An 18,941-nucleotide genomic window follows, 5' to 3' on the forward strand; every position below is an offset into this window, starting at 1 on the left:
CTTATGTTATTTGATACTAACTTCTTATACTTAATCAGATAACTAATACTTAGTAGACACACAAAAAAGGTCAACAATAATTAATTATAATAGTAATAGTTAAAATCAGATCAAGAGGAATTAAGGAAAAAGAAAGAAAAACAATGAGAATAAATTATAGAGACCTGTGCTGTCTATTTGGTGCAGCAAGCCAAAAAAATTGAAAGTGCTGTCACTAGGTTCAACCCCTAGCCACCAAGGAGAAAATTATTTTACTTTGTCACTGCCACCTTAGCACCTTTTTATCACTCCAAGAGGCACTATAGTTATCTATACAATTTTTTTAATATATACACACATATAAATAGAATTTCAGCCAAAAGTTGCGGTAGCGCGATACTCTCTCGAGCCTTAATAGACCCACCCCTGTTAGTAAGCTAAAGTTCTGTGTAAGTTTTAGAGTCAGTTATTACCGAAAAAGTTTCACATATTTGTGTCATGACCCGCCACATCATCGTGAGACGTAGGTGTTACTTGGCATATATTTTTGCCATATAGAAGGGTTACATAAGTTAGGGACTTGATCTTGGTGGAATAATCTAGAACTATGGAGAATTTCCTTGGGAAAGCTCTAGATATTTATGCACTTGTAGGAAGGTTCTAGAAAAATATAGAGGTTTCATTAGGAAGACCCTACAACCCTATGAAATTATTAGGAAAGTCCTTAGAAGATTCTGGCTATATAGAAGATTCTAGAGAGTGTACTTATTTGTAAATATGGAAGGACTTGTGGAACAATTATTATTTACACACTATCCCCTAGGTGATTAGTATAAATAGGGGGAATTCATTTGTAAACTCACCAAGCAAGACAATCAAGTTCTCTCTAATACAAAAGTTTTCTTAGGCAATTCTCCTGTGTTCTAACATTCTCTTAGCGATCTTGAGTGTAGTAAGGCTGACTTGGCATAGCAAGAACGTGAGCAAGTTATGCAAAAGATCGTGAGCAAGTTGTCAAGTGCCGCACTTGTGCTTAGTTAACGACTAAGGACGTGACAACATGGTATCAGAGCAAAGGTTATGACTAAAGGAATGTTTTAAAGAATACAAGAGATTGCTAGAATGAAGCTTTTGTAGGGAACCATGGCCGGAATTACCAAGGGCTTGGTACTTGCAGAAGGGATCAACGTGAAGGTCCCTAAGCGAAAGCACTATGGCGGTGCACGGGACGCACACGAGGTGGTAGACTGGCGGAAGCTAAGGGAGCTCCGACAGAGGCCATAATTCGGGAGTATGTGCGCGAGTTCACTACCTTAATGCTGCAAATCTCTTCATTGTCCGGAGAATATTCCCTCTTCTACTTCATGGATGGATTGCAAAATTGGATAAAGCAGGAGTTAAGAAGACATCAAGTAGCCAACATGGACGAGGCCATGGGGGTAGCCGAGTCGCTTGATGACTTCAAGATGGAGCCTGCCAAGCTCAAAGAAGGCAACACCGAGAGGGGTGGGGGAGATCATGACAAGGACAACGGGAAAGGCATAGCCGATATATACAAGGGCAATGGCAAGGGGCCATCCCATAACGGACAGGGGTCCAAGAGAAACGGCAAGGGGCCGGAAAATGGTATTCAGTACGTGCCTAAGGGAGGGTGCTACTTTTATGAAGGATCGCATTGGACAAGTGAATGCCCAGAGTTGGGGAAGCTTGCAGCAACGATAAGGAACTTTGCTCAAGCACATAAGGGTGACATAGGAGAAACCGCCTGCATTGGAGGGATGCGCTTGGAATCTAAGCCGAAAGTAGGGGATTCCAAATCCTATCTTGGCGCCATGCAAATGGAGCATGGTGGCAGCAAGAAAAGTTGGACGGACATAGTTGAAGAGAATGGCGAGTTACAGAGTGATGACATGTTATCGGACTCAGACGATGCACCAAGCAGAGGGTTCAAGTTTGCCAGTAAGGTTGGACCATAGAGGGCAGCCAAATAGGGAGTGGAAGCATGGACTTGATGCTTGAGAAGCTACTAGACTTGGTTGAGTCATGAGAAGATTCAGGCCTTGAGCAAGGAGGGGCATTCGATGGGCGGAGGATCTAGGCCATCATTGCTAGCCGTCCAAAGTACAAACAGGGCAAAAAGAAAGGTGACCAGTACCTTGTAACATGAGAAGGCAAACCGCTTCATAGGGCATCATGGCTAATGGACAAAGATCTCCGGCGACGCCAAGGCGAGGTGCGCATGTACGTGTCGATGCTTTGTGTCGAGGGCGGCACAAAATTGGGTGGGGTTGAGTGTCATGACTCGCCACATCATCATGCCACGTAGGTGTCACTTGGCATATGTTTTTGCCATATGGAAGGGTTATATAAGTTAGAGACTAGATCTTGGTGGAATATTCTAGAACTATGGAGAATTTCCTTGGGAAAGCTCTGGATATTTATGCACTTGTAGGAAGGTTCTAGAAAAATATAGAGGTTTCATTAGGAAGACCCTACAACCCTATGGAAAGTACTTGGAAGATTCTAGCTATATAGAAGATTCTAGAGAGTGTACTTATTGATAAATATGGAAGGACTTGTGGAACAATTATTATTTACACACTAGCCCCTAGGTGATTAGTATAAATAGGGGGCATTCATTTGTAAACTCACCAAGCAAGACAATTAAGTTCTCTCTAATACAAAAGCTTCCTTAGGCAATTCTCCTGTGTTCTAACACTCTCTTAGCGATCTTGAGTGTAGTAAGGCTGACTTGGCATAGCAAGAATGTGAGCAAGTTATGCAAGATCGTGAGCAACTTGTCAAGTGCCACACGTGTACTTAGTTAACGACTAAGGATGTGACGCCTAAAAAAATCAAGTCTTATGAGTGAGGACGAGCGTGAAGATATAATTAGATAATTAGAAGCGTATTTTTTCTAAAAATTTAGGCGCAGATATAAAATAGTAATACAGTTAAACATCACCTAGGACCAAATGGAAGAAATTGTCTTTCGCCACTTTGGTAAAGAAAAAATATAAAGATTGTCAAGAACATTGTGATACACACTCAAGAATTAGCTTTACTAGTTGGTGAACTTATAAAAATCTAATTTTAAGAAATTAAAATTCAACTCTTATTATATCATATTATCATGATTGATTATGCTGTAAAACAGATTTTCTTTATATAAACTTAAAAAAGGAAGCTTACTTTTGTCTAGTATGTATATGTACACTTCTTCAACATATTTTCCATATAATATAAATAAGACATAAAGTTCAGTATAAGATATGCATGTATTAGTTACTCAGTTTTTTAATAGAAAACTAAACGTTTTGTTAGTGATTCTGATTTGGTCTTATGCTGGAAGTCCTAAAAGAGTTTAGTGGTTCCAATGTTGGAATTTGATAAATGCCTGCAAGTTGGAGTGCGATTTAAGTATTATGTTATATTTTTCGAAAATATATTTTCAACAATTCAAAAATACGTTTTGTAGCAAATAGAGATTGTCCATTGGCTTCCACTTTTTCTTTTTTTATGGATATTCAAGTATAGTAGTATTTCTTAAAAATTAATTTCTTATTCAAAATCAAATCCAAATTAAATACATTCATTTTGCAAAGAAGATCAAGCCAAATCCAAAACTAATTCAATCCAAAATCCAAATGTCAGCTCATGAATCACGAAGTTAAAATGTACTACAACTCGTATCAGTTACGGGGCTTCTTACAACACATGCTATTCACGTGCTTCCACTTGCCATCGTGCAGTCTTCGTTCTCACCGTCGACTTTCGTCGCCCTTAGCTTAGGTCAGTCTCTCCCTTGCCGTGCATTCCCCGCTACCACTCTTTCTTCTTGCCGGCGACGGCCTCTCTCCCCTTTCCGGCATCTTCAGTTCTAGACTCTCCTTTTCTCTTCCACTCTTTGAAATTTTAGTGAATTTCTCTAATTTATACTATTTCGAAGAGATTGCAATAAAGATGATGGGATATGAGAATCAGAGTTACGAAGAGTCTCATCTATATGCATCCAAAGAGGAGATGGAATCACTAGTCCTCAACGACGATTCATCCAACGGCGCTCATTCATTCTCCGATCCACTTTCCTCCTCATCTCTGCCGTTCGCTGAAATTCCCGCTGAGCAAAGTCAAACCCCTAATTCTTTCAATTCTATCCTTGAACCTCCTTCTTATGCTGAGGCTATTTTCAGATCCTTTGATGCCGATCACTCTCCTACTGAAATCAACGGTCACGATCACTCTATCGCTTCGCCTTCCTCGTCTCCGTCCTCATCCTCGGAATTCCTGAGAATCAGCGTTTCGGATCCACTGAAAGAGCAAGAGCTGACGAATTCGCTCGTTCCAGGGGGGTCGAATTATGTTACGTACCTAATTACTACGAGGACGAACTTACCTGAATTCGACGGAACTGAATTCAGCGTTCGGAGGAGATTTAGAGACGTGGTGACTTTATCCGACCGGTTGGCGGAGTCGTACAGAGGTTTTTTCATTCCGTTAAGGCCGGACAAGAGTGTAGTTGAGAGTCAGGTGATGCAGAAACAGGAGTTTTTGGAACAGAGGAGAGCAGCACTGGAGAAGTACCTGAGGAGATTAGCTGCACATCCGGTGATTCGGCGGAGCGAGGAGCTGAGGATGTTTCTGGAGGCGAATGGGAAGCTGCCGCTGGTGAGGACCACGGATGTGGCGTCAAGGATGTTGGATGGGGCGGTGAAGTTACCGAAACAGATGTTTGGCGCTGAGACAGTAGTAGGCGGAATGGTGGATGTGAATGAGGTGGCTCAGCCTGCCAAAGGAGGTAGGGACTTATTGAGAATCTTTAAGGAGTTGAAGCAATCTGTGACTTATGATTGGGGTGGTGTGAAGCCACCTTTAGTAGAGGAGGACAAGGAATTACTGGAAAAGAAAGAGAAATTGCAGGATTTTGAGCAGCAGCTCAGCAATGTGTCTCAGCAGGTTAATATCTGCTCTTTTATTGAATGTGGATACAGTAAATATTATGAATATTAACATCTGATTGATTATTTAGCAGTACCTTAAAGTTGGTCTTATAGTCATGTTCAATATGCACATCATTGATGGTATGCTAAACAAATTTCAGTTTGGATAAATGTGAATTCACTTGGTAGATTTTACTGCTATTGCATAGTCATAAGACTTATTATGAAAGTACTGCCCGTGCTGTGTGCAGTATTTTCTTAGACTGAACATGAACATCTTTATCTGATCTATTCAGTAGTCTTTTGCTGGGAGAGTTATTTGACCATTACTGGCACCGAGCAATTACCTTATTCTTATGATTCTTCAGGCTGAAGCACTTGTAAAAGCTCAGCAGGATATTGGAGAAACCATGGGGCAAATGGGCCTAGCTTTCGTCAAGTTAACAAAGTTTGAGACAGAGCAAGCAGTTTATGATTCACAAAGAACAAGGGCTGCAGATATGAAGAATGTCGCAACTGCTGCTGTTAAGTCGAGCAGGCTATATAGGGAGCTAAATGCACAAACTGTCAAACATTTGGTGAGTTCATATCAGTTTCTCTTTTTTAAAATTGAATGCTGATGTACATAGATGCACCTGATATACTTGATCGGACAAAGATTTACCTGGCATTCATCTGAGTCTGTCTTGTTTGGACACATCCTAATTGCTTGTGCTTTTTACTAATTGTAAAAAAATATGCACTGGAAGACTTCTTTGCATTTGCTTATTATCTGTTCAAGTGTCGAAATGTTGCAGGATAAGCTCCATGAATACCTTGGAGTCATGTTAGCTGTGAACAATGCATTTTCGGATAGGTCAAGTGCTCTTCTGACTGTACAGACATTGTTGTCAGAGCTGTCATCACTGAATTCAAGGATTGAAAAACTTGAAGCTGCTTCATCTAAGATATTTGGTGGGGACAGGTCTAGAATTCGTAAAATAGAAGAGCTCAAAGAAACTCTTAGAGTTACTGAAGATGCCAAAAGTTCTGCTGTGAGGGAGTATGAGCAGATCAAGGTACCATCAAATGCTAATAGTTAGTGATGCAACTAAAGAAGATTTCTGATTTTTGTATCTTCTTTTTCTTTACTGCATAGTGAGCAATCCATATCATTAATCATCATATCATCTGCATCATTGTCTCTTTTCTTTAGACGATGAATCCTCTTTGCTGTGTTTAAAGTGACTGAAAATCATACAGTTAATGTTGAAAAAGACATGTATACTTTTTGGATAACTTTTTCTAGGTGCTGGTCAGTTGACAAAAATTGGATTAATTATACTCAATTTCACAGTTCAAGGCTACATGTGCTCAAGTTATGATATGTTGAGAAGAAGCAATTATTCAGTAATTGGGGGCAAAAAAGTGATAAATAGACTGCAATGGGAAGTTAATCAAAATGCTTCACCTGGGTGACTGATCGGCACTCACCTCCTATCTGTGCATATATATATATATATATATATATATATATATATATATATATATATATATATATATATATATATATATGCACTTTTCAAATAAGGCTGAATTTCTCCAGATATTACACTACTATTTAGATGGTTCGGGCACGTATGGAGGAGAAGCCCGGATGCCCCGATCAGGAGTTGTGAGCGATCGGTTTTGGCGGGTACGAGAAGAGATAGAGGGGGCCTAGGAAGTATTGGGGAGAGGTGATCAGACATGACATGGCGTGGCTTCAGATTTTCGAGGACATGGCCCTTGATAGGAAGGTGTGGAGGTCGCATATTAGGGTTGTAGGTTAGGAGGTGGCTGAGGCTAGTCTGATAGGGTTGCGTCTCTGACTGCTAGTGGTTAATGTTGTATTCACACTATTCTCCGTTTTCATTGTGCCGAGCTTTATTTACTGGTTATTGTTTTTGCTTTACATCTATTTTCTGGTTCTTATGTTGCTTTCATTATCTCTTCAATTTTCAGTTGATGGTATTGATATAGTGTTTCTTTTTGTCGTCTTGAGCCGAGGGTCTTCCAGAAACCGCCTCTCTACCCCTCGGGTAGGTTTAAGGTCTACGTACACACTACCCTCCCCAAAGCCCACTTATGAGATTTTACTGGATTGTTGTTGTTGTTGTTGTTGGTATTAGCTCTTTCTTTCATCTAATTTAGACCTTTCTTTGAGCATCTTTGCAATACCTCAAACTTAAGTTTGGGATGAAAATAGGTCATAGCTATCGAGTTCATGATATTCAGGTCCAAGTCATCTCTCAGTTATGACTGTGAATTCCACAAGTGGAACCAAAGTTGGTATCCTGGAATTTCATAACATGGGATCTTGTTCATGCCTGATTCTATTATAGGCTGTTAAAGATCTATTCCTTTTGCCCATATTGGATTAGTGAAGCAGAAAGTGAGGTTTCTACTACTCTGGTAGAACATGAACAATAGCTTTATGGGTGTTTAGGATTACGATTGGACAGTCCTACTTCCTCAGAAGGTTTAACTGGAAGATTCATTTAAAGTTCTTAGAACGTTATTGTTGGGACGATATCTCTAGTTGATTAATCAGGTGTTGTCAACTATATATAGTGTAGGTGATGCGGGTAAGGCGGGGCAAAAGAGTTACTCCCTCTGTTTCAATTTAGATGACACACTTTACCGATTAGTTTGTTCCAAAAAGAATGACACATTTCTATATTTAGAAATAATTTAACTTTGAACTTTTCATTTTACCTACTTTACCCTTAATGAGAAGCGTTTATAGTCGTACAAGTTTTATGGACCCACAAAGCTTTTAACCCTTTAGCTTTTAGCATCATATATTTCAAAAGTCATTCTTTTCTTCTTAAACTTTGTGCCAAGTCAAACTATCCCATCTAAATTGAAACGGCGGGAGTAGTATTCAATATTTCACCTGTTAAGAAAATACATTTTGGGTCTAACTCAGTCCTAAAAGTTAGTTCGTCATGTGATGATTGCCCAAAGTCATGTAAGGACATGAAAACCTATTCCCGACAACCAATATGGGACAATTAACAACCCTCGACACGCTTAGAGACATCTGGTGCGTGCAAGATATAACATGGGGTCCCAGTATTGATTGAACTAAGAATAGGATAGGTTTGGATTTGATACCATGTTAAGAAAATTGACCTTGGGCCTTATCAAAACAACAACAATAAACCTAGTAAAATCCCACAAGTGGGGTCTGGGGAGGGTAGTGTGTATGCAGACCTTACCCCTATCCTGCGGAGGTAGAGAGGTTGTTTCCGGAAAACCCTCAGCTTGAGAAAATGAGTAGAAAACAATCAAATATCAACGACTAATGCTAGAAAAATGATAACAATGTGAGAACCATTAAAATAAATGGAAGAAAGCAATAGCAATAGCAATAGCAATAATAACAAGCAGTAACCACGACAAGATACTAGAAAACCGAAGCGAAAGATAGTTAGAAAATAGATATACTACTAACAATCTAAGAACAACGACAAGATACCAACAGACTAGGCCTACACAACCCGTTATGGATCAGAAAAACGCCCGACTACCTACTACTGTTCTACCCTAATTCTCGACCTCCACACCCTCCTGTCAAGGGCCATGTCCCCAGTAAGTTGAAGTCGCACCATGTCTTGCCTGATCACCTCTCCCCAATACTTCTAGGCCGCCCTCTGCCTTTTCTCATACTCGCCAAAGCCAACTGTTCACACCTAACTGGGGCATCTAGGCTTCTCCTCTGTACATGCTCGAACATTTAAGTCTTGCTTCTCGCATTTTGTCCTTCATCGAGGCCACGCCCACCTTCACCCGAATATCTTCATTCCTAATCTTATTCAACCTAGTGTGCCCGCACATCTATCTAAACATGCTCATTTAAGCTACGTTCATCTTCTGGATATGGGAGTTCTTGAGTGGCCAGCACTCTGCCCCATACAGCATAGTAGGTCTAACCACCGATTTGTAGAACTTACCTTTAAATTTTGGTGGTACATTCTTGTCACACAAGTCTCCAGATGCTAACCTCCATTTCATCCATCCCGCCCCTATATGGTGTGTGATATCCTCGTCAATCTTCCCGTTTTCTTGGATAACTGACCCAAGATACTTGAAACTTCCTCTCCTAGGGATGACTTGTGAGTCAAGCCTCACGTTCATGTTCGCTCCCCCCGTCACGCCGTTGAATTTGCACTCCAAGTATTCTGTCTTAGTCCTGCTCAACTTGAAACCTTCTAGGGTCTGTCTCCAAACCTCCTCGTTAACACTGTCTCGCGTCTCATCAATCAATACCATATCATCAGCTAATAACGTATACCATACCTCCCCTTGAATATGATGTGTCAGTTCGTCCATCGCCAATGCAAATAAGAATAGGCTGAGCACAAATCCTAGGTGTAACCCCATCCCAATTGGAAAATGGTCCGACTCTCTTCCCACTGTGCTCACCTGAGTCTTAGCGCCATCATACATATCCTTAATCACCCTAGTATATGCTACCGGAACACCTTTAGCCTCCAAACACCTCCAAAGAACCTCCCTAAGGACCTTATCGTATGCTTTCTCTAGGTCAATAAATACCATATACAAATCCTTCTTCATTTCTCGATACTGTTCCACCAACCTCCTAACAATATGGATGGCTTCCATAGTTGAACGTCCCGGCATGAAACCGAACTGATTCTCGGATATAGACACAGTCCTCCTTACCCTCACTTGCACCACCCCCTCCCAATCTTTCTTAGTATGACTAAGCAACTTGATACCTATATAGTTGTTATAATGTTGGATATTACCTTTGTTCTTGTACAACGAATCATCGTACTCCACATCCATCCTCCGGGCATCTTCTTCGTCCTAAAAATGACATTAGATAACCCAGTCAGCCACTCCAAGCCCGCCCTACTCGCGTACTTCCAAAATTTTATCGGGATCTCATCTGGCCCAGTCGCTCTGCCCCTGCTCGTCTTACGCACAGCCCCGTGACCTCAATATAAATGCGCTTACAATACCTAAAATCATGACGACTCTCGGAGTGCTGCAAATCACAGCATAATGTTCCTGTTCCCCTTTTCATTTAGGAGTTTATGGAAGTAAGTCTTCTATCTTCGCTTGATTTCTGCCTCTTCTACTAAAACTCTGCCTTCCTTGTCTTTGATGCACCTCACTTGGTTCAGATCACGAGCCTTCCTTTCTCTTACCTTGGCCAGCCGGAACAACTTTTTGTCCCCAGAGTAACTCTTCGAGACCCCTAACACCTCTTTCACAGCCTCCCTATGCAGTTCGCTGTCATCGTCCACATACCATTCGCGTCCCCACTACTCCTCCAAGCCCCCATAGCCAGCAACTTCTCCTGCAACCCCATAGCCTTATAAAGAAAAAAATTGACCTTGGGCCTAACTTATTCTCCAAAAGCTAGCTCATGAGGCTAGAATTGCCCGAGAACATGTAAGAAGACAACAACCTATTCCTTCAACCAAGGTGGGACAAGTAATATCACCAATCATGCTACAATAAAGTAGATATTTTATTTTCATTGTCCCTAGGAAGTTGATATCTTATTTGAATGTGGCTTCTTAGAGCCATTTTTCTTATATATAAAGCTAGTTATAATTTTCTATTTATTCAACCTACTACTGTCAATGATATTTAGCCTTTGGTTTCCATGTTCTTTTTCAAGAGTTACTGGGTTTGCTAAATCAGTGCCCATTAAATGTTTTTTCATTAGTCTCTTTTTAACAATTTAAGGTGCTGAAGTTATTTTATGTAAAACACCTCCCAACAAGGCTCCCGCTTCATTCACTAGAGTGACCATGCATGTATTACCAGTTCAACTTGTTTGATTTGATGTAATGGTTCATGTAGGAAGACAACGCTTGATTATTATTTTTAAATTGCACTCACATCGGAAAAAATATTAATTTTTGTAAAGAGGATATTTAATTTATCTTCTCTCCTATTTTGCATAATTTATCTGTTTTTTCATTTTCACTGAGATTAACACTATAGCTGCTTGATGGTGAAACATGCAGGAAAACAACAAGAATGAGCTCGAGAGATTTGAGAAGGAAAGGCATGATGACTTCTTGGGAATGTTGAGAGGATTTATTGTCAATCAGGTATCTTTGTCTTCTAGTATTGCCGCATCAAATGTCTACTCTGAAAGCATTGTTCCAAGGAGCATGCTTTTTGTTTTTTTCCCTTGTCAAATGCTTTTTATGGGGCATTTGATTTATTCCAATATGTCCAACTAATATTATAGACCACTTTGAATCCGATGTTAAGCATGCTTAATCTATTTGTGTTCGTAAGTTGTTACCATCTAATATAGTGAGGATAATGTCCTTTCTCCAATCACTTTTCAAAAAGCGGCTCCATTTTTCCAAGCAAATTAAGTGTTTTGTTTCGTTTTATTTAGCAAATGCAAGAAAAATAAATATGTGAGATAAGTGTTTCCTTGAAGAAATTATTAGAATGAAAGATGGTAAATTTCATCTGAATATCTTATGCCAAAAAAAAAAAAAGAAAAGGAAGAAGGATAAGGAGGGCGTACGTTTCCCCTATAGAGACGAGTAATAGGAAAATAACTATACTGCGGAGGATATCAAAATGTACCAACTGTATTGCGAGAATAGTTGTCTAACATGTATGTTTTTCCAGTCACAAAACACGAGGAGTATTTTTTAACGTTACCTTTGTTAACGTAATTGGGTTTTTAAATAGGATTCTAGCTGCTGTGTTTTGGTCTTCACTATTGCTTTTCTTAGATCAGGCTCTTCTTCTTTTAGGCTTTTCATGAACAACTGAATCTCTTGGGTGGAAGGGAGGGTCCTTGTTTCTGTTACTTTAGAAAGGACCTTTATTATCGCATCCTCCCTAACCTCTTACTCTAACTTGCAGACTCAGGGAGAACCGTTTTCCTTCTTCCTGCTCCATCCTATTTCATTGCCATGTGCAAACTGAGTTTGTTAAAGTTTCTAGCTCAATAGAAAAATGTTGTGTGGAATGGTTAAATGATGAGAGAAAGATCTGATAAAGGAGATAGATACAAATATAGAGAGAGAGGTTTTTGGAATAGGTTGTAATCTTCAGCCATTCTTTATTGCCTTGTGGAATGAAAATGGTTGGGTGCCTCTTGTCCCTTTTCCTCTCTTGTTGTGTCTCAACGGGCAGGTCAATACATGGTTTGAGTCAAGGTCCATCACTAGCTAGTCGTTTCCCATTTCTCAGTGCACAGTGAACAATTTTTTTTGAACCGTAGGTGCACAGTAGACATCATTGAGGAATATTACCTAGCGTTAACTCCTTTAAACTCGAGGTTTAGTGATGCATAACTGATGGACTATAGGTGATGAGTCGTCCTATGCCCGTTAGGAATCAGTGGCACATCACAAATGCAAAAGTTTTCTGTAGGTTTTGCACTGTAATCATGTCCCAAGAATAGTACGAATTGAATTTGTTTCAAAATAAGAGCTCTTTAGACTGATAGGTTGCGATAATTGCTTGAAATGGTGCTGGTCATTTTGGTTTACATGGATGCAAGTAGAAGATCGATAATCAATTAAGTACTAATGTGGGATCTTGGGTCATGTCAGTGGGTTTCAGAGGCTATGAACACAGGAACTAGAGACTCGGAATATTTGGAATGCTGCTCTGCATTGCTCTGTTTCTATCAGGTCAAATGGTCATCCTTAGGATAGTCTAGCATACTTCCAATCTTTATTCTTCTGGGCTCTTGTAGCCATTTCTAATTACTCTCTTGTGGATAAGATAATTGGCTATTGGTTAGGTTTTGGGTTGCATTGTTGTGAGAGATGAATGAGTGTATGTTGTATATGTTGTATTATGGTGATCTCCTTTTTATACAGTTGATTGGGAATTGAATCCCAGAGTTACAGGTAAGGTGAAAGGAAAGACATTAAATTACGAAGATACAATCCTAATCTTAACATATTACAATCATAAAATAAAATCAGCTCTTTAGAATAAAATCAAATCTGAAATCAAGTTACTGATATTGTTAGATATATTAAGCAGCAGCATATTGTTAGACTTTCTAGACATCACTTTTATTTTTGAGAGTATAAAGCCATGTGTACCTTGTGAAATGATCAACAAAAATATCATAGTATAACTTTTGATCAATGGAGAGAACTGGAGAAGGACCCCACACATCAGTGTAGTCCTAATCCACTAATATGACTTGGAATACAAGCATGTGCATGCAATAACTTGGAGATATCCTATGCATGTAGCAGTTGTGTCCATTTTAAAATTTGGGACACTACTGCAAATCAATGGAGTTGATTCCGATGTTCATTCCCGTATTTAGTAAGTTAAGGCATTGCGGAGATCGAGCCGCTCTTCTTCATTTCTCTCGCCGGCTTCATTGAATTGCTTGAAGTCCTTGCTTCGTTAAGCCAGATTAAATTAGATGGTGACTTGATTCATTCCGCGTTGCACGAACCCCTAAATCTGGTCCTGCATTTAAATGTGAGAAAGAGGCTATACATTTTGGGATTAAGTTGTTTTAGCCATCTTGGAGGAGAACTTGAAAAGGAATGCTTATAATAATGATAACATGGCTAAACTGAAGGCTAACATACATTATCAACTCAACTCAAACAAATTATTACCTTCCTCTATCTTTCCTACTTGTTTTTGCTGCAGTTGGCTTTCCAGTTTGAGCCATCATTATCATAAATGATTGACTAAAAATTGTTGTCATCCATTTATTTCTGGGACTTGAAAACGTGATATTAGCAAAGCCACTTGAACTTTCTTGTGACAAGGTAGATCTTTGGTCGGTCATACATGAAACTTTGGGTCACCTCTAAACTTTTCTTATATAAGGTATGTCACCTGTGAACTGGATTGGACGTTCTGCTATTACTGGTGTGATTTTCCTTTCTAGCTAGAGTTAGCCCTTTTAATTGTTCCTTCTTATATTTCCTTGGAAAAGATTAATAGGAAAAAATAACATGTTGAATTTTACCAGGCAGGGTATGCAGAAAAGATGGCAAATGTTTGGGAAACGGTTGCAGAGGAAACTAGTGGATATGCAAAACATGGTAGCTGAAGAGTTGCTGTACATATTGGCTTTTTAGCTTCTGCCTTTATTTTTTCCTTTAACCGCCTACCTATCCCCCTCCCCTTGTGTATTCTGCTTGATTTGTAAACTAGCTTAGAGACAGGTTCATATCTCAAATGTAAATGTTTGATCCAACATTTTGTCCTCGTAGAGTTCTAATTGATAGCCTTTGGGAACTTTCATTTACCACACTGCTTGCTATAAATTATCGTATTTATTCAATCAGTTTCAGCAAGTTCACATCACCAAGGTCTCAAGCCTCTAGGAATAGAAAACAAATTTTCCTTTGAATCCTTCAAACAATTTTTTTATTTTTACGCTCAGGGGTCGTTTAGTAGGATGCATTAATAAAATAATGCATGCATTAGCTTTGTGTATTTATAATATCTTGTTTGGAACACTTTTTGAACCTATGCATTAGTTATGCAAGCATTAATTATACACCCTATTTGGTATTATCCTATGCATAACTAATGCATAAGAGACCATGGTATTAACAATGCAATGAGTTTTAATGCATGTATTAGCTTAGTTAAAAACAAAATTGTCCTTTCAAATTTATGCTTGATTAAAATATGCTCTTATATTAATGAAAGTTTGAAATAATCCAAGAAAGTGAAAAATACAATTATATCTCTAGTAAATAAATAAATACTTGGCATATTTTCTTTTTTATAAATAAATATTTAGTTTAATACTATATAGGTAGAGAATCAAATAATTTTTTTAAAACCTTGTTCATATAAAAATATTCCTCAACATATGTTTTTTTTAATAAAATAAAGTGCTGGAGTAGCTATGGGGGTATTTTTGTAAACAAATAATTCTTTTAAAAATGGTGCAATGCTTTATTATATCAAACCAAACAATGGATAAGAAATATGTCTATATAACTAATGCAAGCATTACTGATACACCTTATTCAGCATTATTTTTATAAACCATGCCAAACGACCCCTCAATTTGATCATGTTACGTTTCCTCCTAAGGATGTAGTATGCTGCACTTTGTACGCAAACCTGTTAACAAATTTTATGAAATACTTTTCTTGATCTTTTTTCTTTCTTCTTCAAACCTTACATTACGTTTGCTACGTTGTTGCATGGAGCAATAATATTTGGCTGATGCATTGACTGTCTCTTAGTGGTTGTATGTATATCCTACGTTGTTCAGCTTGACGTGAGAGGGACGTTGGATCTAATAATTGTACTCCAGAGTCCAGTCCAACAACATTACTCGCAACTCTGGTACTAACAATCCGTTCACTGCTAAACTGAACGAGTTCTCTAGGACCAAAAATTATGGAAATTAGGAGGATTCCATTGCCGCTCAAAATAACAAAAACAAATGGAGTAGCACACACTTGGGTAGTATTTACAGACAGTAAACAAAATCACTCTCTTGACCAACCCAATTCAAGAATGAAAGAATCGTGGCATCTAACTCCTAAACATCTTCCTAAAAATTACTTAGATCAGAAATCTAGTATCTAATCATCACTTGCTGAGGGAGCTGCAGCACCGTCATCGCCAGAACTGGTAGCTGTTTCAGGTCTAATTTCTTCCAATTGCTGGAGAACTTGCTGAACTTCTGGTCGAGCTGATGGTGAAGGATCAACACAGTGCAATGCCAATTTCAGAGTATTTAGTAGTTCATCACCGATTACAGACGCGTCCCTCATTAGTTCTAGATCAAACACTTCATTGGTCCATTCCTCTTTCACAATTGAAGCAACCCACTGAGGCAAATCTACACCATTCATTGCCTCTCCTGGTGACTTCCCAGTTAGAAGTTCCAGTATGATAACACCAAGGCTATATACATCTGTCTTCGTGTTGGCTTTTTTGAGCTTTGAAAGTTCAGGTGCCCGATAGCCAAGTGCTCCAGCAGTTGCAATCACATTTGCATTTGCAGCAGCAGTCATGAGGCGCGATAGACCATAATCTGCAATCTTTGCATTTGTGTTTTCATCAAGTAAAACATTGCTTGATGTAAGATTCCCATGAATGATGTTGGCATTTGTATGAAGGAAGAGCAAGCCCCTTGCTGTACCCTTTGCTATTCTCATCCTTGTTGCCCAATCAATCGGTGTATCAGGGCTGCGAGCTGCAAAAGAGGCACTAGTTTTTATAATCTGAATTTCACAAATAAAAGCAAATAAATGTAAAATTGAAAACAGATTTCTGCTTACCATGAAGAAAAGTAGCCAAACTTCCTTTAGGCATATAGTCAAAAACAAGAAGTTTCTCTCCTTTGGGACCCATATAATATGCTCTAAGGGCCAGAAGATTTGGATGCCTAATCTTTCCAAGAATATTGACTTCAGTCTCAAATTCCCTTTGACTTCTTGTGATCTTCTCTCTCAATCTTTTCACAGCCACTTGACTGCCATCCTCTAACGTGGCCTTGTACACTGTACCATAAGTGCTCTTCCCCATTATTTCGGCGGTAGCACATAGAAGATCATCTGCTGTGAACACAATAGGTCCATCAAAATGGACAAGCTTTCCTCCTGTATCTCCTGCTGCTTCAACTTCTCCAGCAGTTGGTGGAATACCCTTTTCACCTCTAGCTGCTGCACCCGCTGCCCTACCAGTGGCTTCACCATCCTTTGCTGCTTTAGCTGCTGCTCTTTTCCTAATCAAGCAGCATAGGAGAATGCAACATAGTAGAACCAAGATTATGAGAAGAGCCCCTCCTGCTATGAGAATGATATCCTTAGTACTTAGTTTACGACCCCGTTTTCTTGGTGTTAAGGGGGCTGGAGCTGCCGGGGTAATTAGACATGGGGTTGAAGAACTGTACCCACATAACTGAAGATTACCCACAAAGGCACTTGAGTTGAATTTCTGAGCAAGATTGGTTGGAACAGGTCCAGACAGAATGTTATATGAGACATTGAAGGAACTAAGATTTGGTAAATCACCTAGAGAAGCTGGGATTTGTCCACTTAGATTGTTATGAGCTAAATCTAGTTGTCTAAGAGCAGAAATGTTTCCAATAGTGACAGGAATATCACCACCAAAATGGTTATTCCTCAAGTTGAGAATGGACAGTTTTTGCAACTTGTTTATGGCTGTTGGGATTTGGTTATCAAGTTGGTTACTTTCCAAGTTCAACAACACAAGTGATGATAGATTGGAGAAGCTTTTGGGCAAGCTTCCATTAATGGCATTGAAAGACAAATCAAGTGTTGTAAGCCTAGAGAGCCTCCCAATATCACTTGGAATAGAGCCTGAAATATTGTTATATTTGAGGTCAAGGAAAATGAGGGAAGGAGATTGTGTGATACTTGTGGGAATTGAGCCAGACAAAGAATTATAGCTAACATTAAGCCTATAAAGCTTAGTTGAATTAAAAAGACTAGCAGAAATTGTACCAGACAATGAATTATTACTCAAATCAAGTGTTTGAAGAAGAGGGCAAAATCCAAGAGAAGAAGGAATAGAACCAGAGAACTTATTGTTGAAGAGTTGAAGTCCTCTAAGATTGGGTAAGAGCCCCAAAGTAGAAGGAATTGAACCAGCAATGAAATTGTCATGTAGACTGAGCTTTCTAAGAGCTTGAAATTGGCCAATTTTTTCAGTAATTCTACCACCTAAACCTCTCCAAGGAAGCTGGATTACAATGACTTGTCCTTGAGCACATTTAATACCAAGCCAACCACCAGAACAAGCTCCAAATCCACTGTCATTCCAGCTCCTCAAGAACCCTCTTGGATCAACCAATTCTTGCTTAAATGCTTCAAGTGCTTGAAAATCAGCTTGAGTTATAATTATACCATCCCAATCCTGACCTAAAGCTGGCTGAATTCCAGAAATTAGTAGCTGAAATAACAAGAAAATTTGGGTACATAGAAAGAACCTTTTTGAACAACAAGAAAAACCAGCTTCAATCTTCCATTTTTCCTTGTTTTTATCAGAAATAATGCTTCTCCAAGCTCCTTGTTGAGTTAAAAACTTGTTAACTCGAAATGGGTATGGTTCAAAACTACTAAAAATTCGATCTTTAGCTCCCATTACCACTTACCTAACTGAGAGACTAAGGGTTCTAGAATTGAACAAGATATTTTCTCTTCCTAATTTGAAACTAAACAGTAGAGTTCACACTACAAGAAGATTTTGTAGTAAGAGGAGCTGCACGTGAAGTGGAGCACATAGAGCTAATATGAAGGAATCTGTGAAAAGTTTATTGGGAGACATGAAAAAGTGTCAGGTCTGTGTGGCACCATATTCAGAAGGCTCCCTCCCCTTTACTACATACAACTAAAAACCCTATAACGGCTAGTTTTCCAAAAGCTAAAAATGCATTGGCCTTTGTATTGGTAAAACTTATTATGGTTCTGTGGATAAAGCTTACTAAAACAGAAAGAATTATGTCTAGGGTTTCGGAACTGAGCTGTTTTTATTTTCTAACGGCTATCTTTTTCAGGTGGGGTCCCAATTCTATAAAATTTAACTGCGATTAGAGTGGGCCAAAAATTAATACTTTCACATTGTCTTTATTTGGGTGATTTACCATATTTGCCCATGACCAGTTCATCCACTGTATTTTGATTATGACTTAATCCTACCGCTTGTCTAAGGGGGGTCCCTTTGGTCATACGAGGTTAACTAGATTTGACGTTTCTTATAGTACTTGTTTTACAATTTATTTATTGTTTCATTTCCCACTTACTTTAGAACTCTAGTCATCTTGAATTCTAGCAACGACAACCTCAACGACCAACCATCTAAATATGCACATAAATTTAGGCAAATTAATACTCATATAATATTATACCAACTCAATAAATACATAATATATTTTAACGAATTTATAATAAAATTTTAAGCGTTCACGTGAATCAAGTAACTTTTATTATAAACCATGTATATGTATAAAGAAATCTACCAAATATCTATTAGTATTTTGTTGATCCTGATTATTAT

General features: G+C 38.8%; 2 protein-coding genes across 2 annotated transcripts; one reads left to right on the plus strand and one right to left on the minus strand.

Annotated features, from left to right (window-relative positions):
• Positions 1 to 3,626: 3,626 nt before the first annotated feature.
• On the plus strand, positions 3,627 to 14,199 carry LOC109214620 (sorting nexin 2B-like). The gene is made up of 5 exons (XM_019378557.1): positions 3,627 to 4,935; positions 5,288 to 5,497; positions 5,717 to 5,977; positions 10,952 to 11,038; positions 13,918 to 14,199. Exons 1-5 carry the CDS (start codon positions 3,943 to 3,945, stop codon positions 13,996 to 13,998), a joined length of 1,632 nt encoding a protein of 543 aa, XP_019234102.1. The 5' UTR covers positions 3,627 to 3,942; the 3' UTR covers positions 13,999 to 14,199.
• A 1,110-nt stretch (positions 14,200 to 15,309) lies between these two features.
• LOC109214621 (probable leucine-rich repeat receptor-like protein kinase IMK3) lies at positions 15,310 to 18,349 on the minus strand. The gene is made up of 2 exons (XM_019378559.1): positions 16,202 to 18,349; positions 15,310 to 16,116 (listed from the first exon to the last, which is right to left on the minus strand). The coding sequence occupies exons 1-2, from the start codon at positions 18,027 to 18,029 to the stop codon at positions 15,500 to 15,502; spliced, it is 2,445 nt and encodes an 814-aa protein (XP_019234104.1). The 5' UTR covers positions 18,030 to 18,349; the 3' UTR covers positions 15,310 to 15,499.
• Positions 18,350 to 18,941: the final 592 nt, after the last annotated feature.

The sequence above is a fragment of the Nicotiana attenuata genome, unplaced genomic scaffold (genome assembly GCF_001879085.1).
Source record: "Nicotiana attenuata strain UT unplaced genomic scaffold, NIATTr2, whole genome shotgun sequence".
NCBI classification, from domain to species: Eukaryota; Viridiplantae; Streptophyta; class Magnoliopsida; order Solanales; family Solanaceae; genus Nicotiana; species Nicotiana attenuata.

What these genes read in the sequence shown, in the direction of transcription:
- LOC109214620 (XM_019378557.1), top strand. Translation starts at nt 3,943, where the DNA reads ATGATGGGATATGAGAATCAGAGTTACGAAGAGTCTCATCTATATGCA. An exon ending in CACAAACTGTCAAACATTTG is followed by an intron (nt 5,498 to 5,716) that starts GTGAGTTCATAT and finishes GAAATGTTGCAG; the next exon opens with GATAAGCTCCATGAATACCT. An exon ending in GGGAGTATGAGCAGATCAAG is followed by an intron (nt 5,978 to 10,951) that starts GTACCATCAAAT and finishes TGAAACATGCAG; the next exon opens with GAAAACAACAAGAATGAGCT.
- LOC109214621 (XM_019378559.1), bottom strand. Translation starts at nt 18,029, where the DNA reads ATGGGAGCTAAAGATCGAATTTTTAGTAGTTTTGAACCATACCCATTT. An exon ending in TTTGGCTACTTTTCTTCATG is followed by an intron (nt 16,117 to 16,201) that starts GTAAGCAGAAAT and finishes CCTCTTTTGCAG; the next exon opens with CTCGCAGCCCTGATACACCG.